General features: G+C 46.6%; 1 protein-coding gene across 4 annotated transcripts in view; it reads left to right on the plus strand.

Moving 5' to 3' along the window:
* The window catches only part of ALS2CL (ALS2 C-terminal like), a 64,988-nt gene extending 42,740 nt beyond the window's left edge, over positions 1 to 22,248 (plus strand). For all 4 annotated transcript variants that reach the window (XM_050942472.1, XM_050942473.1, XM_050942475.1 and 1 more), the window contains exons 12-26: positions 373 to 471; positions 3,496 to 3,654; positions 5,601 to 5,712; positions 7,359 to 7,436; positions 8,878 to 9,005; positions 10,615 to 10,788; positions 11,719 to 11,812; positions 12,907 to 13,064; positions 15,128 to 15,196; positions 15,804 to 15,977; positions 16,638 to 16,680; positions 17,711 to 17,772; positions 18,183 to 18,332; positions 19,984 to 20,080; positions 20,691 to 22,248. In XM_050942472.1, coding sequence (XP_050798429.1) covers positions 373 to 471; positions 3,496 to 3,654; positions 5,601 to 5,712; positions 7,359 to 7,436; positions 8,878 to 9,005; positions 10,615 to 10,788; positions 11,719 to 11,812; positions 12,907 to 13,064; positions 15,128 to 15,196; positions 15,804 to 15,977; positions 16,638 to 16,680; positions 17,711 to 17,772; positions 18,183 to 18,332; positions 19,984 to 20,080; positions 20,691 to 20,765 — 1,672 coding nt within the window. In that variant the 3' untranslated portion in view covers positions 20,766 to 22,248. The remainder of the gene's footprint in view (positions 1 to 372; positions 472 to 3,495; positions 3,655 to 5,600; positions 5,713 to 7,358; positions 7,437 to 8,877; positions 9,006 to 10,614; positions 10,789 to 11,718; positions 11,813 to 12,906; positions 13,065 to 15,127; positions 15,197 to 15,803; positions 15,978 to 16,637; positions 16,681 to 17,710; positions 17,773 to 18,182; positions 18,333 to 19,983; positions 20,081 to 20,690) is intronic.
* The last annotated feature ends 3,578 nt before the right edge of the window (positions 22,249 to 25,826 follow it).

Raw genomic sequence — 25,826 nt, forward strand, 5'->3', positions numbered from 1 at the left:
GTAGTCCCGCAGGCTGGATTGAAAGCTCTGATGGGCTGGATCTGGCCCACAGACCGTAGTTTGCCCTCCCCTGGTATAGATGGTAGTGGAGTGACACCTGTTTAAAAAAAAATGGGGAGGGATAGCTCAGTGGTTTGAGCATTGGCCTGCTAAACCCAGGGTTGAGAGTTCAGTCCTTGAAGGGGCCATTTAGGGATCTGGGGCAACAACAAAAAAATAGTTGGGGATTGGTCCTGCTTTGAGCAGGGGGTCAGACTAGATGACCTCCTGAGGTCCCTTCCAACCCTGAGATTCTATGGAAATTCTTCTGCTGTAGCTATTCTTCCCCCTCTCGCACCACCCTTATGCTGAAGTCTCCTGTCTGCGCTCTAGGTTTGGAATCTGCCTTATCCCACTCATCTCCGAAGACAAGTATGACTGCTACAAATGCCACTGGTGTGAAGGCAAAATGAGAGGCTATGGAATCTGTGAGTAAGTAGTGCTCAGAGCACGGCCTCCAGGGAGCACACGTTCCTGACTGCTTTGCGGGTGGCTGCTCACCCCTCAGTCACAGAAGAACATACCACAGGGCAGGCCATGAAAGGAATCTACCGTTCTTGCTGCCCCAAGGCCTGGCTCCACACTGCCTTGTTTTGCAGCAGCATGGGGTTGGAGGGGCAGGGTGGAGTGGCTGATTGAGTGATTGATTCACAGATCTAAAATCTTATGTCTAGGACAGACATGGGCAAACTACAGCCCATGGGACTGTCCTGCCTGGCCCCTGAGCTCTCAGCCGGAGAGGCTAGCCCCTAGCCCCCCACACCCCCAGCTGTCCCCCCTTCACCACAGCCTCACCTTGCCATACCGTGGGGGCCTGCTGGGCAAGAGAGCAGGGAGGGAGGCTCGCCTGCAGCCTCCAGGGAGCAGGCAGGCGGTGCGGGTGGTGGGAACATGGCTGGAAGACTCAGGAAGACCCCCGGCAGAACCACTGCTTCTGTCTGGCCGGCTGTGCGGCCGCCTGGTGTCGTCCTGAGAGAAGCGACGCTTTGAAGGGGAAACCGCTGCTTCTCTCCGGCTGCATGGTTGCCCCTGCTCCTCCTGAGTCCTCCACCCGCGTTCACAGGGACGCATTTGAAAGAGGGCTTGGGGTGTGGGGTGGGGTCCCGGGGGGCCAGTTAGGGGCAGGGCATCCTGGGAGGGGGCAGGTAGGAGACAAGAAGCAGGGGGGGTTGGATAGGGGGTGGGGTCCCATGGGCCTGGCTGGGGGAAGGGGTGTGGATAGGGGTCAGGGGACAGGGAGCAGGGGGGTTAGATAGGAGGTGTGGTCCCAGGGGGTCAGTTAGGGGACAAGGAGCAGGGCGGGTTGGATGGGTCAGGGGTTCTGAGGAGGGTGTCAGGGGGCAGGAAATGGGAGGGGCCAGATAGGGGGTGGGGGGGGGGGCACAACCTTCCCTACCCAGCCCTCCATACAGTTTTAGAACCCAAATGTGGCCCTCCGACCAAAAAGTTTGCCCACCCTGACCTGGGAATATCACAGGGCCCTGGTCCGGTTTCCCGGCCTGTGGGCCTTAACATAGGTAGCAGCGGCCATGGGACACTGCAGGTTCTCTGTACCATGATAGGACTAGCGTTTTGGGGTCTGTCAGCTACTTTCTAGAACAATCTTGGTGTCTTGTCCTCTGTTTAGCCTGTGCGTGCTGTGTGTGCATCACTGAGAGCATCACTCCTTGATGATCTTAATGACACACACAGTTTTCTCCTGTCTCTTTTGCCTGGCATGCTGTGTGGGCTAAATGTGCACCTTCACCTTCGGAAGGCAGGGCTGTAATTGTTCTCCCAGACCGCTGAAGCAAACAGGGTGGTTGGCGTAGCAGTGGGCTCTTGGATCTGGTTTCCGGGAGGACTCACGGACCTGGAGTCCTGTCAAGTGAAACACTGGAATAGAGGGTAACATCAGTTCTGACTGGGTTTCCTATAAGTGTTTCCCATTGAGAGGTGTTAGGTTCGTGCCACCCTTTTCCTGCTCCACTACAGGGTTTGCTGTCCCTGAACTATAGGAGAGCTGGGTGGACCCCAGACTAAAAGGATCCAAGCAAGGGAAACACCCATATTCTGCATCGTAATGCCCCGTCATCCTTGTTCAGCAAACACAGGACTCCAAAACAGGCCTTCTCAACTGGAATGTGGTTGTACATAACCCTCTAACTTCCAGCCCAGGTTGACTGATGGGGACAGGGGCCATATTCTCTTGTTTGTATAGCACCTTGCACAGTGGAACCCTGATCCTTGCTGTAGAGCTGTTGGTGCTTCTGTAATACAAACTTGGCTATTCTGATCCTGACATAGTTAATTTTTTAAATACCCACCAATGCCTCTGCCGTCTCAGCTCTAGCCAACCTTGCTCTGACCCTCTCAGATTGGTGGCAGTAGAGAATACAACTTAGGTCTCTGGAGTGGGAGTCAGACCTATTGTGTGACTCTGCTGGATTTCCTGTGATGACGTCTAGTTACGCAGGCTGAATTGGGCTATCAAATCATGCTTTAGAATGAAAGACGTTCCCAGGAATCCGCAAGGAGCGTCTCCATGTCGAACACTGCTCAGTTGGCCAAATGCATTCTGGGTTTGCCAGCATTTGAAGCAGCAAGTACTTGCCCCTTCTGGGGAAAGGGTAGTTGATGGAGTGAGCGAAAGTGGCAAATACTATGGTAGGCTCTTTTAATGCTGGCTTTTAATGTCTAGGTTCATAATGTTCTGCAGAATATACCTGCATTGTTGACTGGACTGAGACACATAGCAACAGTTTTCTAACTACATTCAAAGGTTAATCGTTTTAGATTACAAATAGGCCATATAAGGGGAACTCAGCTATACCACTTGCATAGTGTATCTCATGTTCAGAGCATAACATCATCTAACCTTCACAGTAGCCCTGTAACTCTCCTCATTGTTTCCTTTCTAGAGGCAGAGGGAGAAGCATTGGCATGTATAAGAATTAGGACTAGGGGCTGGCTTATTCCCCAGCCTATGTTCTCTGAAGCCTGGGTGGCTGGTGGGTTTAGAAACAAAACATAAGAGGCTCTATACTATCTCCAATCCAGCTGAGGATAGGAGAGACCCAGTAGTTGCCATCTGCCTAGTTGGCTGCGAACCTGAGTGAAACCAGGTGGGTTTCAATCCCAGTTCCTAGCGAACAGGTGTTGATATAACACACTCCGGTACCCTTGTTGGCAGTCTCCATTGAGAGGTTAAGGACTGAACTACCCCCCCTTAGAGGAGCATCCAAATTCAAGGTTTAGATTTGGGGTTCCGGTTGTCTAGGCCCATCTACTCTTGTTGCTGTAAGTGGTGCCTCATAGGGCAGGCTTGACGCATGCTGTTAGGAAAGCCTGCACCGCTGTTACTCTGCTGCCAGGAAACTGAAGTCCTCTAGCACCAAGCAAGGGCAACAGCAAGAGAAATAGGTAGTGCCTATTGATCTTAAAGATGATGATGCTGTCCATTCTCTCTCTCTCTAGGTATGGAAATGAGATGGTTTACAAAGGGTACTTTAACGATAATCTGCGTCAAGGATTTGGCATCCTGGAAAACGCTTCAGCGGAGCAGCCATTTAAGTACACAGGGCAATGGGATAATGACAAGAAGAATGGATATGGAGTCTGGGATGACAAGGACAGGTAATGCTATGGAAGGGAGCTGAGGAAATGTTCACAACACTTGGGTTTTCAGCATTCCTTGGTCTGAAGCATATTCAACGTGAGCTTGAGATGGGCAAAGTTTATGCAAAGTTTGAGCTGTGCTGAGGGTTGGGAATTCTGTTTCACAAAGGATTTTAAACTGGGTTTCATTCCAATTTAGAACAAACCCCCAACACTTTGAAATTCTCCATGCAAGAAACATTTTAGAAAACCCTAATTTTGGGTCGATTGAAACGCATCATTTTGATTTCAACCTTATTTCTGTTTTGAAAACTAAAATTTTCCAAACCAATTTTTTTCAAAGCAAAAAATTGAAATCCTTCATTTGAAAATCCTGAAGTGGGACATAGAGGTGGTTGGAACTCCTTTCTAGTTGTTCTCCAAAATGAAAATTGACTCAAGTTTGCAAGGTGACTAGATTTTGATGGAACTGCACTTTCCAACAGATAAAGGGTTCCATCAAAGTTTAGCCTCTAGCGGTAACACCTGAAATGACCTGATATGGATGTGGGTGTGCTGACCCATATGACTGCCTTGGAACAATGTAATGATGTGAGAATATCAAGTTTAGAACCATGAGTGCCCCTTGCAGCCAAATCCCTTGCAGCAATAGCAGTGTCTGAGTTGCAATGATGTCAGGACGACTAATGTTCTGCAAGTTGTGTGCAGGATGGCTGTAGAAAGTGGGGGCTCCTTGCATGCATGACACTTTTTTTCTGGAAAATGGAAATGTATATCTGTGTGTTGTGGCTGGATGGTTAAGTATGTTACTGATGTAGGGTCAACGAACATTGAAAAGTGGCATTGTTAGATCAACAGTATGTGGACTGAGCTTCAAGCTTTGATCAGCAAAAGATCTCCCTGGCTTTCCAAAGGCTTCCTGCACAATCAACTGACCTGCTGATAAGGGTTTGTGTAGGAAATCTTTAGCATGTCGCCAAGATGGGAGGACTTGCCATGTGTGGACAGCTCTAGCTTGCTGGACTATATCCTGTCCCTCAGTCACTCATGGGCTTGTAAGCTGATGTTCTCTGGTTCCACTTACAAAGGGGACACTAGGATCTAGTCTTTTGCTGTTCGTCGGGTAGGAGTGTTGAGTAGGCCATGATCATAGTCCAGTCAGTACTTCCTTCAGGTTAAGGTTGGTCCCTGTTGCCTTCCTACCAAGATGTAAGACTTAGAGCTGCCTCATTCAGAGCAGATCATCCTCCTTGGGTACCAGAGCTCTCTAGAAGATTCTACCTTGTCTCTGGGCTGGGTGTGGTTAACCGGGAGGGGATATCAAAATCCTTACCAATGCTTTTAACCCATAGAAACTGTTCCTTTTGCCCCAGTCTGCACAGAACCGTGTGACAGCTGGGGGGAAGCCTGGAGGAGAAACAACCCCATTGGCTGCATCGCAGGAAATGTATGCCCTAGTGGACGTTCAGGCTTTATCTATGCTGGAATTTTAGCCTTGCTTTTCTGCTGTCAAGTAGAGTTTTTTGAAACAGGGGAAAGCATCAGGAGAGTAAATAGTGGCTTCCATTGTATATACTGTAGAGAGGCTTTCACCTGTGCAGCTACACTGATGGGTGACATCTGGGCTAACATTAAAAGGTTGGGGGGGAAGGGTCTGACACACATGAGATAAAGAGACCTGACCGGTGGCACCACTCTGGATAGCGAGTCACCAGAGCCATCCAGTCTGCCTTTCCCAACTTACTAAATATGTCTCTAATTCACACTTTTAAATGAAGTGGACGTTCAAACAATCCCTGACGTCTTTCAGAAGCTGTCCACAGTATAAGGATCAAACTCACAGCAGGTGTAAGCAAGCACCTTCTTTTACCTGGTGTGAAGCTGGCTCATTGTCTTAGTTCTCAATGGTCTTGTGCAAAGTTCTCCAATGGTGGTGTATGAGGGCCTCCTGTCTTGTGTTCCAGAGGGGAGAGGTACATTGGGATATGGCAAGATGACCACAGGCATGGACAAGGCATTGTGGTGACCCAGTCAGGCGTGTGCTACCAAAGAACATTTCATGTGGATAAAATGGTGGTGAGTAAATAACTTTCCTGTGGATACGTTAGTCAATAGACTACAGAATCGCTTATCCAGGGAATGAGAAAAAGATGAGAACACTCTCTTATTAAAGTAAGAATCTTTCAGATGTGTAGGAAGCAGTAGGACTTAAGCACTGGTTTCTTACCACAAGATCATCACTTAACTTGAAGGGAAGCCCAGAACACTTCATGTGATGGGACTACCTCATAACCACCTGCAGCCCCAGGCTTTGCATTTTTCACTACCTCCCTAAAGTGCACCCACATCTGTACTGGTACATAAGGAGCATCACTACTTGCTGGTGATACTAGAACAAGAGAAATTGAAAGGAAACCTACATATCTGTATTACAGCACTCCCTAGGAGACCCTACCATGAAACTGGGCCCCATTATTCTAAGTGCTGTACAGGCTTGTAACAAGCTGACCTGTAAACTCTTCAGGGTGCAGGCAAAGTAACAATTAACATGTGGAAGTTGTTGCCACAAGGTTTTCCATAGAGGCCAAGCATTTAGTAATATTAATAAAAGGACTGTCCAGTTGTATGGATAATGAGAAACCAGTTTCACTAGCAAATGACTGACTGGAGGGGCAGAAAACACAAATCTCTTAACACAGCAATTTTATCCTGAATCAGGACAAAGTCCAAAAACATGACCCTTTTTCCTGAGAACTGAAAGGGAATTTGTTCCTGGCTGTAAGGTGACCAGATGAGAGGGAGAAAATATCAGGACACATGGGGGTGGTTCGCCGGCGGAGCGCAAAAAAAAAAAAGCAGACTGCTGCCGGCGGAGCGAAATATCAGTCGGGAAGCTGGACAAACCCCTAAATATCGGCACAGTCCCGATTTTATCGGGATGTCTGGTCACGCTACCTGGCTTCCAAACCTGGAAGATGCTTGAAAGTGAAATTGACAAGACCCTATTAGATGGGCAGCTGTCACCTCACTTTTTCCCTCAGAAATATTTAATTTTGCAAACAGAGCATTTTCGATGGGGAAATCATTCTGCTGGCAGATTCCCAACCAGCTCTAAAAATGATCTCGTGTGCACGTCCATCCGTCCTTTCGGTTTCAGTGCCTAAACAAACAGTGACAGGAGTTAGGAAGCAACTTCCCCGTGGGCACAGTATTCAATGTTTGGTCACTCCAGAGTTTCTTGCTGCTTCCTCTAAAGCATGCACCACTGTAACCTTTGGATTTTGTCGATGCTGACACCAGTCTTTAATGGGTATGGGGATATGTAGTGGAGTCATGCTTGTTACATTATTGGCCACGGTCAGAGAAGGAATCCGGAACTAGGACTACTGGCTTGATATGTGTGGTAATTCCTTGGTTTCTATTGTTTCACTGGTCACTTCAGTCAGATGCTCGGGATAGGAAATCAGTCTGTAACCAGGATTCCTGTATGAAGCACCCTTCTTACACCCACTTCCTTGCAAGAAAACTCCTTTCCCACCTAGTGCCTGTTAGACTTATGTTAATACATGATCTCCCTCCCCACTATAACTTGCCATACACACTGCGCTCCACAAATGGTATGTGTCGGTGTGCCCATGTGTTGAACAAAATGAAATAACTTAACAGAAGCCAACCTGTCTCATTCCCCACTCTGCACTCGATGTCTGTTCTTCGATCCTTAGGGTTCTGGGATTCTCCTCTTAGAAGATGACTCCGTTTATGAAGGCAACTTCACAAGAGATCTGACATTTGTTGGAAAGGTGAGCTGCTTGCATATGCTCAACCCTGCTGTGTTACTGCTAACTTTCAGGACAGCTGGCACTCCTGTCCATCAAAGTTCATACCTTTTTTTTCCTATTAGTTACAGCTCCTTTTATCACACTAGAAATTTTACAACAAAGGGTTAGCATGGCCCCATGTTTTCTGTGGTTCTACAGCTGCAAAATCAGATGCAACCTTTTTGTTTTTTTTAAGTCCCTAGCCTTGCTGGTGGCTTAGAGAACCTCACAAACTGGAACAGTGCAAACACAATGCTTTGGTACCAGAGTCTGCACTAGCCTGCAACAATAGCTCAGAGGTGTGAGCCGCCCCATTTGTTTCAATGGCTTCACTTTTGAAATGTGAAGGTGACCATTTAAATCAACACGTTAAAGCATTTCACTGTTGAGCATGAACAAATATACAGCTAATGCGCTTCTCCAGAATCCTCCAGCTTGTTATACAAGTCAGTGCCAGGTCAAACAAGGAATGGGAGGGTAGTATCACCAGGATTTTAATATAGTGACTTACAATCCGCATAGTGGTGCTCAATAACGCATGCTAAGCATGGATCTTTGTGTCCTCCTAGTGGCTAGTCCACAAGAGGTTGATGGATCTGCCACATCTTACAGCTAGAGTACTAGGGTTGAGTTTTCCTAAGGCACAAGTACCACTGAAATTAATCTTGGGTTTGAAAAGGTCCATGCTTGGGATCCAGCAGGCCTTGGTCCCTGGTTCACATCCTAAGAAGGGCTGGCTCTACTGAATTACTTAGTTTCTTAGCTCATTAAACCTCCTAGCTTGAATCCAGAACTTCCCATCTGCCATCCCAGAGTGCTGCAGAATCCAGAGACCTTGTCTCACAGAACAGGGCTTACCTGGGTAGTAAAAAGCATTCAAAAGGGATCCATTTTTGCAAGCTTTCCAGGCGCACATGTATGCATTTTCCTGTGCTCGCCCCACTGCGCCAATGATGCCAAGCCCACTGGTGCCTTAAGGAACAGGGGAGAAACTCAACAAGAATTACATTTCCAGGTTGTATATTCACTGTATCTTGGTGATTGAGCCATCTCTCTAGGTTTAAGCCAGGAACTTCAGGGCACAGACGCAATGACTAACACCTAGTCCTGCTTGCTGTATTGGACCTGTACTTTGCATTTCTAGCTGGATTTCCACATCCAGAGCCCTATAAGTAGGGGCAGTGTCGTCACTCAAGTCAAATGGACTTCTGTGTCTTGGCTCCTGGGATCTCCCGTCTTTGGGACGTTCTCTGGCATCGGGAGTGCTTTCAGTGTAGAGCCCTTCTAGTGGAAATAACCACCTTAGACTTCCTTTTAGAGATTGTTCCTGCTTGTGGGCTTCACGAGAGGGGGGTTGGAACCTTATCCAACCTCCTGACAAGTGGGAGTTTGATAAAATAACCCCTTTATTTTTTTGTTTCAGGGAAAGCTGACCTTTTCCAATGGCTTCACTCTGGAGGGCACTTTTAGTAACAAATCAAGCCAAGGGCTTCAGACGCAAGGAATCTTGAACACTTCCGGTGACCAGCAAGATGCCTCGATAACCAAAGTGTGAGTGGCCGTAAATAACTCCGTGGGCTGTGATTTTGTGTTCCATTAGCACTGACTGAGTCCCCACTGCGCTAGGCTCTGTACATCTAAATAAGACAGCCCCTACCCTGGAGAGCGAAGTCTAAATAAGCAAGGATGGCCAAAGGAGAAAGAGAACCCTCCCCTACTTTACTGATGAGGCTCTGATGTGCAGATGAATTGACTTTCCTAAGCCACCTACGGCACCTGAGGAAGAGCCAGGATTTGATCCCTTCTTGAGTCCAATCCAGTGCCTTAAGCACAAGAGCATCCTTTCCTCAAAGTCGTGAGGGTTTTTTGGAGGCACAGTTTCTAGTCGTACATCCCATTAGGAAAAGCTTGCTACCCAGAAGGATTGTTAAGCATTGGAGCAGGTTGCCTAGGGAGGCTGTGGAATCTCTGTCACTGAAGGTTTTTAAGAACATGCTAAACACCTGGCAGAGATGGCCTAGGTATACTTGGTCTTGGAGTAGGTGAGGTCTTGAGGATCCCTTCCTCCCCTCCCCCCACTGCATGTCTATGATTCACAAAAAAAGAGGGAGGGGTCCAATATTCTTGATGCTCAGGCTTGCAGTGTATTGCCACATGTGGTAAGGAGTTAGAAGGGACAGTGATCCAAGGACAGACCGACAGCACGTGAATTGCTTAGCAGGGCATGGCTAGCTCGAATTAGGAAGCACTATGGGTAGGCTGAAATATCTTACTGGGTGGTCAGAGCTCTATTTTCCTATGCAGCAGTCGCGTTCTCACAGGTGACAACATGAAAGCAGGCGAAAGTAATTCTGACTTGAACCCAATGGCTGGATTCCTATAGCACAGAGCCTGTTGCAAGGCCCCCAGCAGCAGAGTCCTCTGGAGAGGGGTGTGAGATGCCCACAACCTCCCTCTCCACCGGGGAGACCCATATGTAGCCATTGCATCCCAACTGGGAGTGGCTGAGGCAGCTGGGTGATGCACATTGTAGGAGAGAAGTTCTGGATCAGTCTCAGCCACACGGTTCCCAAGCTGACTTCTCTTGATATAACCCATGAATTACAGCAGCAGTTGGAATTTCGCCAACCTTCCCCTGAGATGAATTCCTGGACATGCAGCCCAGCTACACCATTTCCTTCTCCCCAGGATGCTTCCTCTCCATTTCTGGCTGGTGCCTCCACGCCACGTGAGCCAGTCCTGTTTCCTCTGCTTGTGTAGCAGCAGCTACTAGCAGAGGTAGCTGGCCTGGCTCTGCTACCAGCTGCTTCTTGAGGGTCTTAAGTGAAGAGCCTCTATTTCTGCAGAAGCAGCTGTGAGCAAGGAGAGCGCCCAACACATGCCTAGTCTACACTAGACCACCAATAGTCCATGTCCCACGCTTTGGGACCCCCTGGCCAAATGCACCTCATTGCCAGCAGAATAATTCTAAGTTGACCTCTGCTGAACTTTGCTCCTTGTTACTTCCTCTAGGATGCTCCTAAATTTCTCTGCCCCGGTGGTGTTTGTGCTGGTGGCTGGGGCGGGAGAAAACACGTTCATGACATGATTAGAAGGGGCGGTCGGTGGCAATGTAGGTGTGGGGATGGAAGCGAGGAATAACTTCATCTTTGTTGTGCAGTCAGCTGGGTCTTGATGAGTTCCCGGTGGAGAAGAGGTGGCAGGGTATCTATGACCAGTTCCTGGATTTCCTCCACTCTGGCTGCAAAGAAGAAATGGAGGAGTCCTTCACCGGGTTCCATATACAGACAAGCAAGGAGTTGCGCAAGTCTCAGGAGTACCTCTTCTGCCAAAGGTGACAACGGGCTTGTGCCAGTGCAGAGGGGCGTGGTGGTGCAATGGGCTAGTGCAGGGGTAGGCAATGTATGGCACGCATGCCAAAGGTGGCACGCGAGCTGATTTGCAGTGGCACTCAGTGCCTGGGTCCTGGCCACTGGCCCAGGGGGCTCTGCGTTTTAATTTAATTTTAAATTGAAGCTGCTTAAACATTTTTTAAAAAAACCTTATTTACTTTACATACAACAATAGTTTAGTTATATTATAGACTTATAGAAAGAGAGCTTCTAAAAACGTTAGAATGTATGACTGGCACTCAAAACCTTCTTTAGAGTGAATAAATGAAGACTCGGCACAGCACTTCTGAAAGGTTGCCGACCCCTGGGCTAGTGCATTCAATTTTGGGGTTCAAGTCTTGACCTTGGGTTGTTCAGTCGCTCCTGCGAGCCTGTCTGGGGGTGGTGGTGCCTCTCTGGGGCAGGTGTGTTCCGGCAGGCTAGAACCTGACACTTGCTCATGATGACTGTGCAGCTTATACTGTCCAATGCCGGTGTTCACCAAACACAACGGTGCTTCTCAGGGGAGAGAATTCGAGAGATTCAGCTGGTCAAGTTTGTCTTATAGGCTGCAGGATATGGTATTGGGAGGGATCCTGGTGCCTCAATGGCTGCTTTAAGCCCCCTAAGAATGGCTTAGCAATTAGACTATGCTTCAGACGGGGTGGGAAAGGTGGAAAAATTACTTTGTTTACATGGAGTTATCTGGGAAGAGAGTCATTGAGAGAGACCATGAACACAAAGGGTGGGAGTTGACTCTCCTCTGCCTTGTGAATCTGTTCATACTGTGCCAAGGGCTACCGACTCGGAAGGGTAACACCATGATTACACAGAGCGCAAGGGGTGAACAACAACTCCGTCATCACCCTTGTACTTGTTTTCCTCCCTCGCAGGGGGCCAGAGGATGTCTCCGGGAAGATAGAAGATGTCCTTGAAGAACTAGTTCAGCATCGGGAGCTGGAGTCGCTCCAATGTTATTTACAAAAGGTACCCCTCAAAATGCACTGTGCGCCAAAGCTCTGAAGCACCCAGAAATGTGAGGAGCCCAGCACTCAAAAGGAACATGGTCCCTGTCCTGTAGAACACATTAGGGCTCCAGTCCTGCAAACTGTCCATGCAGGTGAAGTGTCACTGGATCTACACTGAGCTGGGATGGAGCTAGTGTAACATAAGTGAGGGTCCTAAACAGAAGAGCTGGGGTGGGGGTGGGACAGGAAGGACGAGGTGACAATTCGCTCCTGTGGCTGCTGTGTCAGGTGCAGACACGTTTCAGAGGCTTATGATCACTCGGTTGTTTTTCCTCCCCTTCAAGTAAAATTCAGCTCGCTGGCTGCTGAGTCCCTGCAACCTGAGAGCCGAGTGTGAAGACATAACTCGGCCATGCCTGAAGTAGTACCTAGAGACCCCTTCTTATGTAGCTCCCCCTGAAACAACCACTCTTTTCTCCAGCGACTGGGAAAACCAGGAACTCTAACCAATCCGCAGCCAGTAAGAGACCGTTTTCTCTTCTGAGCGCTATGCGAGCTGTGGTGCTGGTGAAGAAAAGGGTTAGCTGGGCTGCCTTGGAGACTGAAGGTTCACATCTAAAATCCCAGCACAGGCAGTGGCAGTACAAGTCTACTGTTGTGCTAGAAGGACCAGCCCAGTTCAGTCTCCTCCATCCCTTGATCTCTGCTGAGAGAGCCTGACCTTGCTTCCCACTGAAAGTCAATGGCAAAATGCCATTTGTATAGCCATGGTGCCTGGAGGCACCAATTGCTACCCTTCAGTGCGAGCAGGATTGGGTCAAGAGAATAGCTGCATTTTCCAGTAGGATATGGACCTAAACGGTATCCTGCCAGGCTATATGAAAGCCCTACCTAGAGATCGAGCTGGGTGGCTCTCCATCCACATGGAGGCTACGTCCCTTTGGGATTTGCCCGGATATGGACCAAGGCCATTGGCTCATCTTCCCTAGGCTGAACTGTCTTACTGCCTAATCTACAGTTTGGTTTTGAAGGTCTTCCCCTGCCAGTCTGAAGGGAGGACACACCCTGGCGATTCATCCCTTAAATGCAGAACTTTCCTCTACTGTCTTGCAGGCTTTTAAGTCTTCTCTGCACCCGCTAGGAAAGCTGTTGAAGGCCCTGACATTCGCTTTTCAGGCTACATACTCTGGGATCGGGGCAAACAAGCACCTACTGAACATGGCCCAAGAGGAGGTCAAGTACTATGCCAAGAAAATATGGGAGTTTTACCAGTAAGTCCAGTGTGTAATTGGCTTCCATGCAATTGTATGCTAGTGAGGAACACTTGCTAGATAGGCAATCGAATTCATTCCTTGGAGGGCTTGGCCTTGGATTACTGCATCCAGTACTTCGATGCAATTCAGTTTCTTTCCATCCAAAAGCTTACTTCCAAGGTTTCTCTCTTTGGGTGTTCGTGCCGATGACCCTCATCACTGTAGTAGCTGGGAAAACTTCTTCCCTTTTACTCCATATACAATCTTAGCAACATAGGACTTGCCAGCCTGGATCAGATGCATGGTCCATCTAGACAATTTCTTCTCTGGCAGTGACTGGCAACAGATACTTCAGAGGAAGGGGTGAGAAATGCCATAGTGGGCAGATGTGGGGTAATCTGCCCCCATGAAGTCTCATGAACTATAGCTGAAGGAAGTACTATTGTGAAAAATGGCAATGGGGGAAAAAAATAGCTCTGTCTTAATCAACCGACCTGTTTTGTGTATTCGAGGGTGTATCTCTTCACCCTAATGCCTTCAGAAAAGCAGTTTTTTGTCTTACTCCTTTGCAACTGGCAGAGCCAACACAACTTGCAGAATGGGTTGGACTCTGTTCCTCCTTGTGCGTCAGCAGGCTGGCTTCCTAAGATCCACTCTGATAGGGCTGTGTGAACCCACTGAACAGAAAATGGCCTAACTTCATCTTCAGAACCTTGCATACTGGTGATGGGTGAGGAGGAACAACCTTGGTTGGCTGTATCCAGGGCTGGCCACTTGAAAACCCTCTAACTGTACATGGAACCGACTTGGCTTAGGACATATATTGAGACAGGAGTCCCACGATGCCATTTTTAGTTGCCTTTCAGAGTAGAACTGCACTTTAAATGTGTCTCTTTTGCAATGGACCTGTTAGGCTGACAGGTGAACTGAGGAATTATCCAGAACAAGAAGCTTTGGGGCATCTTATTCCTTGAGCCCATATACTGTCTAGGGAAACACAGAGCTATTGCTGATCTGAGAGAGGTGTTGCACTTTCCACTGTGGCAGCACTACACGTAGGATCGCTTTAGACGGCATTAAAGTGCCTTGGGAAAGCACTGAAGTGGAACTGGAAAAGGTTCAGAAAAGGGCAACTAAAATGGGCTTCCATATGAGGAGAGATTAAAAAGACTGGGACTCTTCAGCTTGGAAAAGAGGCTGCTAAGGGGGTTATGATGGAGGCCTATAAAATCTTGACTGGTGTGGAGAAAGTGAATAAGGGAAATGTTACGAGGAGTAAATAACAAGAACTAGGAGTCACCAATGAAATGAACAGGCAGCAGGTTTAAAACAAACGCAAGGCAGTGCTTCACACAATGCACAATCAACCTGTGGAACTTTTTGCCAGGGGATGACGTGAAGGCCAAAAGTATAGTGGGTTCAAAAAACTAGATAAGTTCATGGAGAATGGGTCCATCACTGGCTATTAGTCAAGATGGGCAGGGATGCAACCCCATGCTCTGAGTGTCCTAGCCTCTGTTCGCCAGAATATGGGAGTGGATGAGAGGGGATGGATCACTCAATGGTTGCATTCTTCTGTCTGTTCCCTCAGAAGCACTTAGCATTGGCCACCGTCAGAAGACAGGATACTGGTCTAGATGGACCATTGATCTGACCCAGTATAGCCGTTCTTATGTTATGTTGTCTCTTCTAGAGACTTAATCCTTTTCCAGTTGGATTCTTTATGGATGCTGGTGATATGGAAACTCATTCTAGCAATATAATATATTCATCTGTTGGGAGCTGACACTTAAGCCTACGGAGTATCTTCAAGTATTAAATCCCTTCCCAGCAGAGGTTTCTGTGCAAAGTATGGGTGCCCCTAGTCCAAAGAGCTAAAATAATTCTCTAGAACAAGTTATTCCACCTTAAACAAAGTATCCACTCATTTTGAATGCACTAAGTAATCTGTTTGCCTCTCCTGTACTGTTAACTGTTATAGCTGCCAATTTTGTAGGGAGAGAAGATCTGGCTAATGCTAATTAGTAAATGACTGAGTTACCCTTGAAAATGAGATGCTAAATCTTCTACTTGCCTTTCAGGGGTTTACTACATCTGGCCTTGGAGCAGAAAGGCCAACCGCTGGCAAAGACAGAAGATGGAGAGAAAAGGTGGCTGGGATTAATGGTCATTTGGTTCTAAATCCATGTCTGTTTTACCTCTTCTGAAGAAACACTGGGCATGGAGACCATCCTGTTTCCCAGCCTTTGGTTGTGGCAATAAATCCAAATAGCTGATGTAGCTGCACTTAGGTGGAAAACTGTGCTAACACATTTTCACTCGTTCCTACCTTAGGGATTAGACGCTGTGTTAGTTCTGACATTGGATGTGAGCTCAGAAACCACTGAAGGAGAGACAGCTCTGAAACATCAGAGGAAATAAAACCTGTCCCAACACCTAAATGAGTCACCTGGTTGAGCATTGCTTTATGTGGGGCAAAAGGGATGAACGATTCCTTCCTGACTTCTGTAGACTGTGTCCTGCAGCTTGTGATCTCATTACTCTGATCTTAACTACTACAAATGCTCTATCCTATATTGGTTGCAAAATTATCCAGTTGCAGCATTGGACTCTAGGAAGATGGGAGTGGGGAGAAAGATGGACACATCTTTTAAGGTGTTGAGCCTTAACTTGTGTCCTGTGTGGACACAACCTTTAACAGACAGACAGACATCAACAATCAGTAGGGCTCATCTCTTGCTTTCCTCTCTAACTCAGTGACCTGAATGCATACGGAGTGATTCTGCCTCTGATCCTGCCCTGTTTCTATCCGGAGCTTTTCATGCTGTACATGCTCTATCATGAGAAGGAAGACGATCTCTACTGCCAGGGGATTGTGGACCTGAGTTTATTTCCTGACATTAAGCTGCTAGAGTTCCTGGATGTACAGAAGTGAGTAACACAGCACTGAACGAATCCCCAAAACAGCTGGGAGAACGCTCTCTGCAGGGAAAAGTTCTGATAGGGGTGGGAAGCAAGAACTCGCCAATGGACCCTATGGTTCTAGGACCCGTTATTAGTCTTAGTGCTTAAACTCTTCCTGAGCAGCAATGTCAATTCCTTGATGGAGTTCCTATAATATACAGTACTTTCTTACAGGTCAGGAGTACTCTTAAAAGGCCAGGACTTTAATTTCCCATGCTGATCTTGTTCCCTTCCTTTCTGGATGTCTCTCTTGAGCAAGAGATCTTTCCAGTTGCTTTACCAAGTGAATGGTTTACTTCAGGTTTGAAGGGTCCCACAGCAGCATATGGAGAATGGTGATTCAGAATTGAAAAGAGCAACATGCTGTGGCATAAGCCTGATTCTCCACTCTGTTAAAACCAGTTCTTAAAATGGAGTCATTCCTTTTGGTTCAGTTAATCCAACCGTTACTGGTTCCAGGCCAGTGCTAGAGTGGAGAATCAGAACTCATAAGCCTATGTCCGTGGTGGTGATTCCACAAACCCTTGCTCTTGGTCAGGGCAAATGGGTGAGTGAGAATTTAGACTCTGACATGGGGATGGGGTAGATCTGCATGAAGTAACTGCTCTGTCTTCCATCTCATTTCAGACACCTGTGGCCCCTCAAAGATCTCACCCTAACGACCAATCAGGTAAGTAGCAGTGCTGGGATGGATCCTCAGAGTAAACTGGAGTAGCTGTTCCAACTACAGTGAAAGCGCTTAAACGAATGGGGCCAGGCCAAATTACATCCAGTGAAGTTCTGGGCCTTTGTATTTAGAGATGCTTCAAATTACACACCAGTAGCAGATCATGGACACTAGCACATTGGATCCAATAGATGCCGGATACACAAAAGATATTCCAGTATTATCAATAAAACGTCTATCTTATAAGTAGAAGGCATTGCGCCACTGTTGCAGGAATTTATCTGTATTATGACAGTTCATAGATACTCCAGTGCTAAGTACTAATTTCCTTCCTGTCCTAAATGGTTGCACAGGGTTGCTGTATGATGCTGAACATCTTCATTCCACTCTGTAGAGGTTTTGCTTGGTCCAAATGTTAAAATCCAGCCTGGACCCAAACCTGAGCCAAGCACAGCTGACCTGAGAGTTGTCTTCAGAGCTGACCTGACCTTGAGGCTTGGCCTGATGGGGGCTCCCTGTGCCCACAGTCATTCTCCAGATGCCTTCTGCCCACGGGGTCAGGCTGGTGGCTGCATGCCCCGCTCCAGCTGTTTGTTGCCATCTGGCACTGTGCACTGCAGAGTGAGTGTGCTGACCAGTCACTGTGCCTCCCCTCCATAGCACTCTGATCAGCGCACAAAGGGTCGGGTCCTGCTGGGGTCAGGTCATGTTGCAATGTCTGCTCCATGGGTCACTGCATTTCATTAGTGAATAGATTGCCTTTCCTCCCAGAGGACTTCATCAGCAGCAATCTATAGAAATTATTCTATAACATGTGCTTTGCTGAATCATGGGGTTTCAAAGACATCTTAAGCTTCCCAGATATCTGTACCAGCACAGACAGCTCTGTGTGGCTCAAAAACTTGTCTCTTTCACCAACAGACATTGGTCCAACAAAAGATATGACCTCCCTCCACCTTGTGTTGCTAGTATCCTGGAACTGACACGGCCACAACTACATGCGTACTAATGCAAACACTTATCTACCTTTCAGAGACATTCTCTTATCAAAGACAAGTGCTTCCTTTCTGCTACGGAATGTCTGCAAAAGTTGATGTAAGTGGCCTTCTGCGATGTCTTACTCATACCTAAGCAGGGTTGGATGACATGGTGGTTAAGATACTTGACCTCTCAGTCTATGCTAGCCCTAGGGGAAATCCTTCCTGAAAAATATTAGCATAGACACGGGACGAGTGACTAATGCTGAGAGCTTGAGAAGACATAAGCTCTATTTGTGCAATGACACAGTGGAGAGACCTTCCTGACCTCATCCTGGTGATCCCTTTATATCGTGAAGCTTGAGGATTGACAGCCCTTATAAGTCTTGTCTTAGTTAAGGCAACTGGCCTTATCCATTCAAAAGACTGACACTCTTATTCTGCTTTGAGGTATATCCATAATGCCACTTCTCGCTTCTTAGCTGGGTAGCGCTGTGCTTCTTTCTCAGTGTATCTTTATATTGGCAGCACTACTGTGGACCCCCGGGAAAAGCTGGAGATCCTTCAGAAGACCTATGAGGAGATAGAGAGCACTGTGTCACGAGTAGTGGAGAGGGACTATAAACTCCCAATGGATGACCTCTTGCCGCTGTTGATGTATGTTGTATCGCGGGCCAGGTAAGAGAGAGCTTCATGTTTACCACTGCTAATATAAAGCAGAGTATCTCTTGCGTATGTGTAACCCACACACCTTCTGGGTGTGCTGTTCTGTCCCATCTGGTGGCACTGAGACTGCTAAGAGAGAAAATGAGTCTGCGCTACAGTGTTAGCTAACAGCTAGTTGGATTTTAGTTCATGCTGAAGAGGCTCATGCAGTAAGCTCCAAAAGTCCCTGTAACAGCTGGGGTCTGTTGGCGTTACATATGCTCCATTAGGACTAGGGCTGGCTGAAACCGTTTTCATGGGAAATTTGGGGGTTTGATTAAATGAAGTATTTTGTAAAGTCTATTTTTACACTGGGAAAAAAATCAATTTTCCATGGAAAATATTTTGGCCAACATCCTGAAACTGAGATTTGGAGATGCAGTTCCTCATGGGAGTTGTAGTTCAGTTACCTCATGTCCCTCTCCTGTATGGGCTGGGTTCTCTGGCTGGACTACATTTTGCATGATGGACAACCTCCCTCTGGAAGAGGGAACACCATGGTCAGACTACATCTGCCATAATGCACCAGGGAGCCTGACCCATAGAGGAGAATGGGAGCATGAAGCATGTGAACTACAACTCCCATGAGGCACTGACAGCATTTCCAAACAGAAAAATTCAATTGTGAGAGGAAAACTTTTTGACAAATGAAAGGCTTTGACCAACTGTAATTATGAAGTGTCTCTGTATGCCACTGAAAACCCGTACTGCATTGCAGATGGAAAAGGCCTTCTGCTCACCCTCAGAGCCCATGCCTTCCGTAGCAAAAATCACTGGTACGAAAGAGCCCGAAGAAGACTGCTGTAGTTACAGCACCAGACTAGAGATGAGGAGAACTGAGTTGAGTTCTTGTGTGACTTTGGGCAGTCCAACTCTTTCTGGGACTCTGTTCCAATCTGTAAAATAGATCTACTTCCTACTTTACTGGGGTGTTATGGTCTAATTCATGGCTCTGAGGGACTCTGTCTCTGGTAAGTGTCACTGAAATGCCTAGAAATTAAGCTTTACTGGTATAGAAATAAGTCTTAAATTACTAGTTTTCTGTAAAGAGACACTTGTTGCCTGCGCTGTCTTCATTAGCGCTGAATGAACCAGTTCAGGTTCGGTAAGAATGGAGCTGCACTTTTCTGGGAGGTTTGCGAGTGAACTCTCTCTCCACTCCTTGCACACGTCTGTGCTTCCTGGTTACGCTACAGGTCCCTATTGTGCTGTGTGCCGCAAAAGCAAGAAGGTTTGGGAACCTCAGTTTCTGGTCCTGAGACCTAGAGATGGGAAAAAACAGGATCATACATTTGATAAGGCTGCCCCCACCTGAAGTGGGTACGATAAGCATTGTCTCCAAGTGCAGATGGGGAAACCGAGGCACAAATGTTAAGGGCTTGAATTTTCTTAGGTTCTGAACATCCAAATATCAGGTGCTTTGCGCCTTCAGAAATCAGACTCCACTAGCTCAAGGCCACAGAGGAAATTGGTTCTGTGAATTAGAACTGGGTTCTTATCCCAGTTCTCACACCAGACCCTGATTATTGGATCATCACTGCCCTGTGGGGAAGGTGCATGCTAAATCCAAGGTATTCATGTCTGAAGATTCATTCGAAGGATGGCCACTATTTTTGTTCTCTAGAATACAACATCTAGGAGCTGAGATACATCTGATCAGAGATTTGATGGACCCTACCAATGAAGGAGGGATGTATGACTTTCTGTTAACAGCACTGGAGGTAAGGAAGAGGTTTGTAACAATTAAGTTAGATTGTAGCAGGCAAGTCTTGCTTAAATAGTAAGAAACTATTAAGTAATGGCCCTCTTGACCAAAGAAGTTGTGAGAGTAGCTTTACTGTGATAGCTGACTGGCAGCTATTGTATCAGATTAAGGTGGTTCCTGCTCACATGCATGGGGCTGAATTGAGTTATTTGAGTTTTTCTCCTCAAAACTGGTGTCTGAAAGAACTTCCTCTCACACTGCCAGGAATCCTGTGGGGGGAGGTCTGCTCCTGGAGCATTGACCGATCAGCCGTCAGGGTGAGTTGCACAGATCACAGGAGTAGTTGGCTATTATTGAGCCGGAGAAGTGTTGGTGGACCACGGTCTGTACGTTAATTTGATGTGTAGATGTTGGTAATTAAACAATTTTCCCTCCTTGCCCTGTTGACCAGCCCCAGCGTGGACATGTTTTAATGTGCTTCTTTGTAGCTTCCACTTCTAGTCTGTTTACTTTAGGGAGATGTTCTGACCTCTGTGTACATTCATGAGACCATAATTTTGTCCAAAAGATCTCTATCCAGTGAACACACACACTTCTCCTTACTGATTCTGCTCTTTCTTCTCCAGTCGTGTTACGAGCACATTCAAAAAGATATGAGGCTGCATCAAAGGGAGAGCTGGTATGTGTCACGTGATCCTTGACCTTCACAATCCAGAGACGTCTTGTTCATGCACTTTGATAACTGTACACTGTTAGGAGATGAAAAGAGAATTGAGTCACTGCTGTTCTAGTTCACTTTCCAATGGGAAGAATGTTTGTTTTTTTCCTAGACCCAGGCTTTTTTTAAAATACAAAACAGCTAGTGTCTGGACTTGTGGTGACACTTGCAATCTACAAGGAGCAAGATCCTTCCTCAACCTCTCTCTAACATCTTTTGCCTTTGACGAAACATAGCCCTGCACTGCTCTGACGTGAATAAAGCAAAATCTGGTTTTTATGATATGATATGCATAAAATTACAGCCCAACTAGAATAATCACAGTTGGATATTGATGTTAAATCTTCAATTTTCAGCTAATGTTCTGTGCAAACCCCTGCTTCCATTTTTCAGAATAAACCATTTTTGTGGCCTTTGCCAAAAACTTCCCACCCTGCAGATTAATCCTGTTTTTCTGCATGGAGCAGTGGCAGACTTGTAAAATGACCTCATTTAACTTCCTCCTGTTTTGTTGTTTGCATTTATTTTTCAAGGCCAAAATACCCTGGGATGGATGTTTTTATAAAAACCCTTAAAACCAAAATGTAACTATCTGCTTTGCCTGCATGGTCCTGTCTGATGGAATCAGCTGCACAGAGGGGCAATTCTTTTCCATTTTCCCCCCAATAACCTCTTCCCGGAGAAGTGAAGATGCAGAGTGACGGATCTTGCCCCATTGTCCTTGCTAGACATGCCAAGCCAAATCCCCTCTGCGCCATCACTGTCACATTTTAAAGCTGCTATTTACTAACTTGATTTTTAGACTACTTCAACTGTAAATTATCAATATTTTTACACCCTGCTGAATCCTTCAATCTCAGGGATGTTACTCTGTAAACTTCCATGCCTTGTTGCAGATCAGGGCCACTCAGTTCACCTGGCGTACATGGCATCAGGGGAACTAGAACTGCCTTGCACTGAAAGACCTCTGAAATGCTGCAAGGCAATTTAATCAAAAACAAATGTGGTCCTGCACTACGGGTCCTGTGGAAAAGCCAGGATCTACTTAAAATGGTCTTTAGGTGCTGACATTCTACCCTACTGACTCAATGGGGTGTAAATAGGACAGACTCCAACCCCATTATTTCTGTGGTGATTTTTTTTTATTAAAAAGGTAAACTGTATCTAAATGTTGCACTCAAACTGAAATACACTATATATGGATGTCTGTCTGGGGTGCATATGAGAACAAAAGCTATAGAATTTAGAGTAATTTAATGGTGGGTTTTAACTTGATTGTTTGTTTTTTGTTTTTTAAGATATGGGCTGGTCTGATATTGTAACTACATAAAACTATAGAGTGCACTTAATTATCACAAGTATGTTTTAAAGAGTACACTGGATGCAATTGTTAATATATCGATTTGGGGCTGTGTTTTTTACAGTAACTTTTGTATTTAAATAAACCTGTTACCTTTTGTTTTAAACGGAAAGCCTCCCAAAATTATTTACAGGATTTCTCGACTCTTCTGTGTTCTGTTTCATTGCTGCTGCTGTATTATTCCGATCAGAATCCAACTTTTTATTTTGCAAAAACCAATAGATCCTCTGACTTCATTTTCATGCTGGAGCAGAAGTATGGAGGGATTCAGTTTGCAGATTAAAGGTTTCCAGAGTGCAACCTTAAGAGTCTTTCTTGCACCCATCATCAACACCCGTTTATAATTAATAGATATGGAGAAAACTGATCCTGCTCAGTACCAGTGTAATCAATGTAAGGCAGTAGAAATGCTAATTTGTTTTCCCCTCCCCATGTCCGTACTTTGTGCAGCCTGGTAAGTATTACCCATTGTCTAAAGCTGGAGAAACTTGGGTACAAAAGAGGTTGGGGCTGGTCACGGTGATCCAGTGACAATTGGAGCCAGTTCGGCCGAGTCCTGTGCTCTAACCACTGGACTGCATTGCCTTCATTTTCCTCAGTATCCCTCCAGCGATGAGTTAGAATGGTCACTGTTCACTTTGCACTACAGAAATGGGGCACGTTCATAGAAAAATCCCTCGACTTGTTGTATTGTGTGGGCACCACATTCACCGCAAATGGGGAAAGAGCTTCCCTGTCATCTAATAATAGACCCTGAGCGCCATTGGTCAGTCAGCTGTGAGCAGGACGAGTGCGGGTTGGAAACCACAACTTCCAACCTGCAGGAAATTCTGACGTTTTAAAATCTTACTCTGAATTGGAACAAGGTCAGGGTCCAGCAGAAGAAAAATTTCAAAAATATTTAGATCGGGACCATTAAATCTTTGACAATGCAGAAACACATCAAATATTGGCTGTCAAAACATTCTGACTTTACTGAAATGATTCACTTGACTCTTTCACATTAAATTTTATTGAAATGGACATGGTCCAGTAGCCATTTGAATGAAACAGCATTTTCTGATGAAGTGTTCAGAGATTTTCAGCCACCTCTAATGGACCATTTGAAGTACACCTCTACCTCCAATATAACGTAACCCGACATAAAGCAGGTTCATACACAAGGTGGTAAGCTCTGACATGCTGCTCTGAACAGCGTGTTAAAGGGGAGGGGCCAGCCTGGGGTGTTTGATAAGGGGTAGAGGGGCTTGGAGGTGGTCAGGGGCTCCCCCCAGGATCTAGGGGGCAGGAGCTGTAGGAGGGCACTTTTGGGGGCCCTGCAGTCCCAGAATGGCCTGGGGAATTAGTGGGGGGCTGGGAGCAGCCCACTCTGCTTCCCTTGCCCCAGCTGTGTTGCTGGGGGCAGGGGCCTTTGGAAGGGATCTCCTGCCCCCGCCTGCCCCACCTCCCCCCATTCACTAGCAGTGGCAGAAGTGGAGCAGCTCAGCCCCAGCCTGCTCCCCCTCCCCCAGCCCCAGTACTTCACTTTCTGCTGCAGGTGAGTACAGGGGCCCGCTTTACCAAGCTGCTGCTACTGCACCCTCTGTAACTCTCACTCAGCCTCAACTCCTCCCCTTTCCTTCCTGTTTGCTGTCCTTTCAGCCTCCCAACAGCCAGTGCTCCCAGTTCTAATAATTACAAGCACATCTAAACACCACACAGATCTTACTCCTGCAAAGCCACTGTGACTTCCACCATGGAGTCCCTTCAGCTGTATATCACTCATCATGCTGCCAATTGCAGAATCTCTATGCTGTCTGGGAGACCGTGACCCTAAGAACACCTAAATCCCACCAGCTTCACTGTCCTGTAATAGCAACTCTTAACAGGCCTGACAAACTCACACCACCTAGCACAATGCTTTCATGGTAGTTAGCCATAAAGCATGTCATGAGAAGTTTTCAATAAAAGCCAGGGTCACACTTGTCATTACTATGATTGTGAATTATATGCACAAATACCATGTGTGAGATACTGCAAATATGTTCCTAAAAGTTTGAATCAAGGCAGGATTGACAGGTTTCTGGCAGCAACGGGCATATCGGTATATTGCCCTATGAACCGTGGCAAACAGGTGAACTAAGCATTGTGAGCCAACACACTGGAAGCCCTGTTTGCATATAAAACTCAACAGAAAGGTGTGAAGTCAGCACACCAGGAAATAAACCATAGGGTGCCATCTTGACTGTGAGAACAAACTGACATTGGGGACCATACGGGGAAGACACAAAGACCTCTTTATCCTACATGTCAGGAAGTATGATTATATTTCTGGGTTGAAAACCTTGCAAGGCAAGAATAGACTGTGTTTCAGCAGATGGTTAAGTGTAGTCTCTAGAAAGCATGTGTTGATTTAGTTTAGTAACCTTTCTGTTTCCATTATCCTTACAATCAACTCGTTGCCTTTGATAAACGTGTTTGCACAGTAAACAGGTCAGTGCTGGTGTGTTTATACAGCTGATCCTCAGTTGAATCAACCAAGCTAGTGTACATGCTGTCTCCTTGGGTGCAGCAACTCTGGTATTTCTGTGAACAGCTGGTGACAGGGCATGCTTCAATGGGACTAGGCTGCACCTGTTAAGCTGCAAAGCAAAGTGAGGGCTGGCATGGGCTTCAAGAGATACTTTGCGTGCCTCACAAACTGGTGGTGTCACACAGCTAACACCCAATTAAGCACCAACAAAGCTTCCTTCCTCTCTGGAGGCATGAAGATAACAAGATGACTCAGCGGCCTGGGCATGCTGAGAAAGCATCTTGTGGCAGGAGCCAGCAGAGACCTTGGGGTGCATTTGTGGTTCTGGTGGCTAGAACAGCCCTGTGTGCGCAGCTGACAAGTTCTAGTGTGGACAGTCTTCCCTGGAATGCTTAATTCCCACAGGCAGGGTGAAGAAAATCCACACCTAAGCCATAGCAAATGAATCTAGCTGGGTTTAGTCATGTCACTTATTGCATGCTACTGTGAGCGTGGTAATAAGAACTTCTGTAGAACAGAACAACAACACAACCAAAGGTAAAGACTGTAGGAGGGAGGATCGGTGCTCGTGCTGAAGCATTACTTTCCAAGATACTTGGCAAATATATGCCTTGCATCATGGAGGCACTGGATGCTCAGCACCCACTGCACTCAATGGGAGCTAGAAATGCTGGGTAGCTAAGGTAGTAATTGGTATGTTGCAGGACTTAGTGGACCAAAATTGGCTCTCACACTAGTGTAAATCAGGCATGGCTTCACTGAAGCCAATGGAATGCCACCACCGTGACAGATCCCAGTCAGGCCCCTGAAGGAAGTAGTATGAAGGGCAGAAACAGTTGCCCTTAGCTGCATGAGAAAGGAAAACTTATTCAGTACCAGCTGTGAATTGTTCTACTTTCATCATTGCTCAAAAGTGGCAACTTTCCAATCCAAAGAGAGGCTCCCAGAACACCTGCTTGAGCCTGTGCAGTTTCCAGTCATTTTTCATAGCCAAGAAAGAAAAGTCAGATTCTTCCAGAAATGTTCAGAGCTTCGCATGGAAGATGGGATAATTGAGTATAGGTTCCCAGTGGCAGTCCAGAACATCTATTACTAAATAGCACATGCAAGACGTGTTTAACATACTAATTCTGAAGTGTAGTTTTTCAACCTTTGAAAGAATGAGAGGTTCC

The sequence above is a fragment of the Gopherus flavomarginatus genome, chromosome 2 (genome assembly GCF_025201925.1).
Source record: "Gopherus flavomarginatus isolate rGopFla2 chromosome 2, rGopFla2.mat.asm, whole genome shotgun sequence".
NCBI lineage: Eukaryota > Metazoa > Chordata > Testudines > Testudinidae > Gopherus > Gopherus flavomarginatus.